The sequence below is a fragment of the Lepeophtheirus salmonis genome, chromosome 14, assembly GCF_016086655.4.
Source record: "Lepeophtheirus salmonis chromosome 14, UVic_Lsal_1.4, whole genome shotgun sequence".
NCBI classification, from domain to species: domain Eukaryota; kingdom Metazoa; phylum Arthropoda; class Copepoda; order Siphonostomatoida; family Caligidae; genus Lepeophtheirus; species Lepeophtheirus salmonis.
Genome location: NC_052144.2, coordinates 28,234,515 through 28,243,607, shown reverse-complemented (window position 1 = coordinate 28,243,607; position 9,093 = coordinate 28,234,515). Strand labels below are relative to the sequence as shown.

At 30.1% G+C, this 9,093-nt stretch overlaps 1 protein-coding gene across 1 annotated transcript; it reads right to left on the bottom strand.

The window, feature by feature from the left end:
• Positions 1-352: 352 nt before the first annotated feature.
• LOC121129601 (uncharacterized) lies at positions 353-8,947 on the bottom strand. The gene is made up of 3 exons (XM_040725328.2): positions 8,790-8,947; positions 1,207-1,391; positions 353-644 (listed from the first exon to the last, which is right to left on the bottom strand). The coding sequence occupies exons 1-3, from the start codon at positions 8,811-8,813 to the stop codon at positions 467-469; spliced, it is 387 nt and encodes a 128-aa protein (XP_040581262.1). The 5' UTR covers positions 8,814-8,947; the 3' UTR covers positions 353-466.
• Positions 8,948-9,093: the final 146 nt, after the last annotated feature.

Sequence of the window (9,093 nt, the reverse complement as noted above, 5' to 3'; positions counted from 1 at the left end):
ATATAGATCCGTCCTATCTTCACTAAATTAGTAGAACCGTAATTAAATGAAAGAGGGAATCGTGTTAAGACAATCGTGAAGTAAATGTCATTTCGAAACTATTAAACTCTAAAAAAGGACCCTTACTTTGACCAACTATGGGAGAAAATAGTGGAATGGAACATGCATAGAGTTTTCCTTGAATAAGGGAAGGTATTGACAATTTATATAATCAACACAATTTAACATTCATGCCAAAATATTTAATATATTTCAAAAACAATGGCAAATGACAATGTACTTAGCATGACAATCAAAATATTTTGAACAAGTACTATTTATATATTTATATGTAACAAAATAAATAAAGAAATTGACAATTTATTTAGCTGTTTATTTATCAAAAACATATTAAAAAGTAACATAAATATTTCGAAATAATAAAAAAATATATATATGAGAACATAAATCCCGATATCCAATTGAGCTAGGCATAGATTGCATTCAACTTATTGATATACACTTGATCTTGGGGGAACTTGGGTGGTCTCAAGATCTCCTGAGTATCATCCAATAGAATCAATCTACGAATCCTCTCAACAATTTCGTTCAAATTCCCATTGCGTCGATATGGAACTTTCTTCAATTTGCGAGACTTTCTTCTCCTGAAATAACATTTTATATAATTATTAGTGTTGAGACACGGTTCTGGACCGAATTTTATCTCTGGTTCGGTCTTTAGTGATTTTTTGTAAACTGATTTGGACCGATATTTATATTAAACTGTAGACGGATCACTGTTTGGACCGATATTTCGGTCCAAACAGTGATTTTACACTGTGGACGGAAATTTAATTGTTTTAAAATTGTGGACCGATTTTTCAATGTCAATATATAGAAAACAAATTTCGGTCTCAATATATAGACCGATTTCCTCCTTTATCGGCCTGATTTATGAGTTGTGCACATATGATTTATGCAATAAATTTAACTTATATGACATATAATTCACAATTTTAAAACAAAACTGACGTCATCAAGAATTCCTGTATAGAATCGGTCTAGACCGAATTTTACTTAAGACTGATTTATTTTTCTGAAGGATCCAAACCAATTTTTATTTGAAACTTGTCCAGAATGAACTTCTTTACAGAACTGAATTATTTTGATTAACTAAAAACCGACACCCAACACATATATTTATAGATTAATAGATTTCTCACTCACTGGTTAAATCTCGAATTATGAAAGGCCTTAGGCATTACTCTTTTAAAGTCATAGCCATATAAACTATTTTCACTCCTTTTTGGAGAATAGCCTCCAGTGTGTCCAAGTCCTTCATACGGGCCCCATCCTCCATATGGTGCAGCTGTTGAATAAGCTATCGCGAGAATAACATATATCAGCAATGACTGTAAATATAAATTAGAAATTTATTTGAAGTACTTTCTGTTTTTATAGGATCTGCCGTGATATTTTTTGGGACAATATATTTTTTAAGTATTACTGCACTATTTCAACTTCCCGCGCATTAATTCTCCTCTCACACGATTGATATATCAGTTTTGGCGTTGTATCGCTTAAATTCTCTAAAGTGAGTTGCAAATACACGAAATAGAAAAACATCAAGATGCCATTGTTATGCATTTCTCTCGCACAGAAATAAAAGCCAACGTTGTATTGTTGACGCATAGGGACGGGATTTATGTAGAGCGCGAGCAGAAGGCAGGAACTAGACCTATGGTATTACTTGTGTTGAATGTTTGTAATGAAAAAAAGAGCACGAGGATAAGGGGTTGGAGCGAGACATATGCTACAACTGAATTAAGACCCTGGTTAATATCAGCTACCTTGTATTTTTTTTTTTTTTTTTGGGGGGGAGGATGAATTACTAATATAAAGAGGAGAACCTTCTACGTTTAAAATAGTTTTAGTAAAAAAAAATATTGTAATGATATTAAAAATTATGCATATTTATTTTATAAAGTTTAAAACGATTTGCACTCAAAGATAGGTGAGAATACATACTTTATCAGACGGAGAAGTTAACATCCTAACGACCTATTAAATAATAATATAAAAAAAGCTCATGCAACAACTTCTTACAGAATTTTCCTTTTCTAATTTCAAAAAAGAAAAAATGATAACAGAAACCGTTTATCCTTTTCCAATCAGTAAACTGTATTTTTTCTTTACAAAAATCCAATTCCTGCCCATCTCAAATGATGTCTTACAGATAGGAGGAGAGAAGGAATAATGCTCATACCTTTTCGTTATATCCCCTACAATCAGCTGTGACAAGGGTGGAAGGAGAAAAGGATATAAGGAAAAAAAATTTACTCCGATGTTGATTTACAATTATTACTCTGCAACAAACCCTCAGGGTTACGCTCCGTCTTTTATGAGCACGCACAAATGTTCAATCAGGGTTTGAATATAATTGTTCACTACTCAAGAATTAAATCATAATGACAACTGCTAAGTAAAAGAAAATTCATTCTTGAGATTACCCATTACAAATATAAAGGCCAGCTAAAAAGTAGACTGGATTTCGTCACTGGTTATCATACTACAATATCTAAAAAGTAAGGCACGTATGACCCCCTAATTTTAAGGAGAGGACGCTAATACTTCCAAGATTTTAAAATGAATTTCTATAAATTTTAATTATTTTTTGAAATAAATATTTAAGATCTTTTTTTTATATTAATTTTTATTTGTTTTTAATTTTATCTTTTTAAAAGTTGGCATTCACTGCTTGTCCCACAAAAAAAAAACCCAGTCATTTCATGAGTTGATATAAAAGTTTGAGAACGCTCTGGGTAGAATGTAAAAAGAGAACATCTTTAAGGAAACGAGGACGGTTGGTCACCATAAACTACCCCATCCAGGGGTTTAAGAAGATCAACAGCACCCAAAACAGGTCGAAATCTACACGGAACAATTTCTTGAATTCTATGCAGTTTGAGCCCCCAAACTTCAAACTCTTGCCTTCTACTCTTCAACACTTTCAAATTCCATCTATGATTTGTATGACAAACACGTTCCAAGTATTATATATGCATTGATATAGTCGAAGAAATCAGTCATATTTTTTTATTTTTTTTAATATACGGGCTTGTCGTTATTCGTATAATACAAAGGGCAAATTTTTTGGAAGAATTATATCTTATATAAATTGGCAACAGTTGAAATATAAAATAATTTAGCAAGCAACGTTTTAAAAATGATGAATTAAAGGATGTATTGAGATTGATTCGCATGTACCATTAATAAATACCAAATCGGTTTTGAATTGATAGCAAAAAAGGGAAAAAAAAGTTGACTCTATGCAGATATTTTACTTCATATTTCTTCTATGCAAAGTATTTGATATAGTCATAAAGAAGCATCTGAGAGACTTTTGAGCATAAGTGTATTTTTATTATATAGAGATTTAACTGTATATGTTAATATATAATTAAATCCCCGAAAAACAGCTGGGATGAACTTATGTGATAACAGCCTCCTCATGAAAAACTTAGTCGCTCTTTACAAAATTATCTAAGGCAGTAGTCGGAGAACAGGGGTAAATTACAGGAAATGGGGTTACTTAGAAATTTTTTGGAGTAATGGAAGTGGATGCTATGCCATGCCATAAAGAAGGGCTTTACTTCCTAGTGATAAATGAAATAAGCATTATGCTACTAGTTTGTGGTAAATTCATTTTACTACAAGTTCTTTTGGTTTAGTGCAAAAAAAAGTAACCCGACTTAATTGAACCCGATTGATTTAATTCACATACATATAACTTTTTATCATTTGCATCTAGTAGTATCCTATACAGGGAGTTATGTCTTTCTTTTTTTTCATTTTGTAAAGCCATTTGATAAAAATGTATCAAGATTTATTAGATATTTGTTCCTTTTATGCTGTAAAAAGATGGCTTCCCCTTCAATCCTGATGCAATTTTTGACGTCAATGAAAACGTTATATTGACTTATGAGTCAAGAATCATGATGACAGCATACCGATAGTATTTTGAATTGGTCATCAAATAAGTAATTATATATTACATATACGAGACCTTGTTCTAGACATCACATAATTATCTATACTCATATAATATCATTGACATTTGATGCATTTAATTAATAATGAAATGTCAATAAGCAAAGTAGCTATTAAGATATATTTCCTATACCCATATAAAAGCTAAATCCCTTGTACAGTTACAGATTATTTTATAAGTAATATGTACTTAAAATTACTAAGTAATTGAGATCTTTTCATTGGGTAGGACTCAAAAGGTTACCTAAGCATAACATTTGGTTAAAAACTGTTAAAAATGTAACAAAACATTAATAAAACGAATTATATTGAATATACATCATATCGTTGTGACCTTTCATCCACAAAGAAACAGAAAAAATCCCTAAAATCAGTTATTATTTAGTTAACTATTCCCAACTATAGAATTATGATCCAATAATTGTAAGTAACAAATTCGAATTCAACTGATGAATGTTCCGAATATCAATAAGAAAAAAATAATCATCGGGAGCTGATAAAAAAAAAATAGTGTAATCTTTTGCATTAGTCGGGTAACACCGTGAGGACTATTTGATGTACAAGCCTGGCCATTAGGGTGCCCTCTATCCAGTAAAAATCTGACAAGATAACAAATTTGAAACACTGTGAAGGAAGTCGAATTATTCAAATAACTACGTGGTCTCATTTTCTTGTAATATACTTTGCTTTGAGCTTGGATTTTCCACATTTCATAATGTTTTCGGTCAAAATTATGTTTTAAATTCTTATTTAGTTTTGGTACAATACTAGTCCCTTAAGGATTTTGTTGTACGTCCTATTCGGTGCTAGTATCGTGGCAAAACTCAATAGGATTTTAAGATAACTATGACTGAAAACATTATTAAATGTGAAAAATCTAAGAAAATGATACCCCAATGTAATTTGAATTTTTCGACTTTAGTTCGACTTCCACTTAGTGTTTAAAATTTGAAATCCTGTCAGTATATGACTGGATAGAGGACGCACTAGTGTTTTTTATTGTACATCAAGCAGTCCTTATTTAATCACATCAATAATCTTAAACGAAAATACATTTGTCTTGAACCAAAACAATGGAAATTGATTCACAATTAATAAAACATAATATAATTTTTTAATTGCAATTAAAACGGATTAACAATTAAATTTGTACAACGTGTTGAGTTGAGGAAACTTCTAAGAATCCTTAATTATATAATACAGCCCCTCATGCCTACCACCTGCAGACGCCCCTGATAATTGCACTTATTTTTACTTCATCATTAATGTCAATAATTATTTTTATGCTTAAGAAGAAATAAGGAAATTTTTTCACAGTAAATATTTGTGCTCATTTCGTCTACCCATTTTGATATTGTAACCTATAAATTCCATTCCCTAATTATTATTATCATATTTTGCTGATCTATCCATTATCTATGTACAAAATATTATGAAACAAGCGTTGTAATAAGATTCAATGACAACATACTTGGTTGCATGAACATTACAAGACATATTTAACATTTTCTTGAGAATATTACGAGTCAAATATGAGGATGTGAAATCCCATAAACTGAGGAGATGTTTACTGCATCTACTAGAAATGTTAATACACCGAAAATGTTAGCATCATACTTATAACACTTCCCAATAAATGACTGATAATTTTATATAGATTTGATTAGTGTTGGGCCAGTCCTTATTTATTCGGTTTAGTCCTGCCTTAGGACCAATCCTATTTTTCCTTAGGACCAGTCCATAAGACAAGTGGTCCTTCAAACTGTCAGTGCTAGAACTGATTTAAAAAAAAAAAGTTAAGTGACATCATCAAGGACCGAACTTTTTAAGTTTTAGAACTGATATGTAGGACTTAACTTAAGCAGACCCAGACTAAACTGGATGGTACTACAGTATTTAGTCCTAAATATGAACCAATACAACACTTGATTTGATCTCAATTTTGTGTGTTACAACCTCACTCCTTTAAAAAGTATTTCATGTTCAATACTTTTGGTCGTCATTGTATCTAAAACACACAAGAGCTTGCCAAGGTTTTCTAATCTTTCAAATGTTACTTTAATATCTAAAATCCCTGGATGTTCCATTCTTAGTGGATTTTTCTGTATTTAGTAGTGTATTTACCAAATTACACAAAAGTAATTACTTTATTATATATACTCATATATGGGTTTGTAAATTTCGTAAATTTACACTTTTTTAAACCTATAATAACCTATTATTTTGAAGCTCAAAAATGTAATAGCTAAATAAAGCTTTGAGTTATAAGCTCATTTTTATGATAGTCCTCAAACAGTGAATTATTTGCATCGCACAGTTAAGTGGTTTACAAACTACAATTCAAAACGCAAGGGTCTTAAATACCATTTTTGATCGAATTCGAAATTCCCAATAATGGGTTATTTGACCAACCAAATTTTATTCAAATCGGATGAAGAACAAAAAAGTGTAAATTTTTCATGAAAGGATCCATATGTATATGTATATAGGTACGGTCAAAATTGGTCTAACGGTCCCCTGATTTAAGTGTATTACCGCACTAAGTCACAATATTCAGTTTTGAAATTTAAAACCCTAACAAAATAGGAAACATGGTTTGAGAGGTTGCAACGAGTATTGTACGAGTTCTTGTAATTTTTCATAAAAATGTTGATAGCTTAGTAAGCCAAATAAGATGTATTAGGATCATTGCACATATTCCTATTCTCATTATAAAACAATATTATACGCATTATACTAAATTTTACTTAGTGTTATAATTTATTTTGTAATATAACGGAATAATTTGAAAAAGGAAAAAAGCCATCAACGACGTCATAAGGGATTGACTTTACCTTCTTTAAGGATCAACAAATTGATTTGGACTGGACTGCAGTCCTCGGTCCGAAATAAGGACTAACACAACACTAGTTACAACAGTTATTGCTGGACCATTCTGGAAGACACTAAGGTCATAGAAGTGTGCAGAAAAAGAATGGATCGATTAAACCACATAACGTAAAAAAATATATTAAAAAAGTTTTTTTTTTTTTAAATATTTCATTTTCCTAATTGGCTGAATCCGTTCTTTTTTAAATTTTATCCAATTTGCTAAAATTTAAGCCTCCCATTTTTTTTTTTTAAATGCTTGACTCATATTTAAAAATGGGCCTCCCATTTTTTTTTTTTAAATAAAAGGATTTGTACGACCCCAAAAATAGCTTGGGAGGACTCAAACTTTGCTGGAGTCAATTATTTGATTGTCCCTAGGAAATAATTATTTGTGCAGAGGGGAAAATATTAACCCAAAAATGGGATAATCTTCAGTTATTTTCTTGATTTTTGGAAGACAGTTTATTCATTTTCAAAAATCTCAAAATAAGCACTTACCTTAAATGAGAGAGAAATTAAATGGATAACATTTAATATAGAAATTATTGCAACAAATATCTAAAATTAAATTACATTTAATAAGTACAGGATATATTTTTCATGGCATTATTTTTTAAATGTTTCCAACTCATGATAACACCATCTTAATATTCTATTCAAAGAGCTAATCAAACGTTGTAAATGTATTGTACATGCTACAATAACGGTTTAAACTCAAACATTAAATGAAGTACAATTTTAAAACGTTGCATGCAAAAAAAATTATCTTTCACTTGTTTGAATGGTTTTTGTACGATTATTAAATGGTTGATGATATGGTATCTTTATTGCTCGTGGCAGAATTGTCATTTACAAAAATGCATGTCATTTTTAAAAGTCAATACGGATATGTAAGAGTAAGTAGTACTTATATTCATATTATGAAACCAATGAACATACATAGGATTAAACATTATATGAAGTTATTTATGTTAAAAGTGCTGAATTGAACTTTAGGAAATAAGAAACTTGACAAAATCAACACAATGACTTTTAACCTTGGAGGTTGTAAACGAACAATAGAATCTTAAAGAGACAAAATATGTATCATATACATTGATACAGTTTTTTTAGTAATAATGTCAAGGCACACCTTACAAGACATATCAGATCAACTGCAACTCCTATTCAGGGAATTGAAATACTTGAGTATGAAACTGTCTATTATATTGTAATTTCAACAAAAAACATAAGCTTTTAATAGAAGTATATAAGAATTCGATAAGTTTATTCAATATATATATATAATTATATAGTGCTATGTTAGTCCTTATTTAGGACTGAAAACTGTAGTTTCGTCCAGTTCAGTCCTACCAATCCGTCCTAAAACTTATAAAATTATAAACTTATAAATTTGGTCCTTGATGACGTCAATTAAATTTATTTTTTTAATCATTTCTAGAACTGACAGTCCAAAAAACTGCTCCTAAGATCGAGTAAATAAGGACGGACACAGTACTATCTATATGAACTAGGGTTTCTCTTCCGGGATTTATCTGGGTTTTACTCCTACCATAAAAATTCCGAGGAATTATTTTTTTATTCTGAAGTCTCCCATTTAATTATTCTATAATATAAGCTTACATTATGTAATTTATTTCATGGAAAGTTGAATTCACAAATATAGTTAATCACAATTTATGATACAACACAAATGATATGCATTGATAAAAAATGATCAAACCTACAAATGAATATTTAATAATAACTACAGAAGGTAAAACACATTCAAAGTCTATTCAAGTTAAAATTATTTCTAAAGTATTTAATAAAATATAATTAATGGAAAACGAAATTAAGTCTTTTCATGACTTTTCCAAATGTAAAATATCTTAAATTGAAATTCTTACCACTCCGTAAATGTAACCTTTCATGATCTATTTTTCTGAGTATTAATATGTGTATTTATTTTTCTCATCTACAACATCTGACTCCACACAAACGACTAAAAACCAACATATGAGATCCTTCAAACGTTATGTTAAGCATCCATATTTTTCGGGGAAGAGCGAAAAAAGCACCACCAAGTTCTTCATATTCAACAGCGGGTAAATAAAAAAAAAATATCCGATTGAAACAAATACGTATACATATTCCCTATGGTTTATTCAGATAAAATATGAAATTTTTTGCCATTTTGTAAAGAGCGTGCGC

Coding starts and splice junctions, on each gene's coding strand:
- LOC121129601 (XM_040725328.2), bottom strand. CDS start 8,813: ATGAAAGGTTACATTTACGGAGTG. Junction 1,392..8,789: donor AAGGTTACATTTACGGAGTG/GTAAGAATTTCA, acceptor TTATATTTACAG/TCATTGCTGATATATGTTAT. Junction 645..1,206: donor CATAATTCGAGATTTAACCA/GTGAGTGAGAAA, acceptor ATGTTATTTCAG/GAGAAGAAAGTCTCGCAAAT.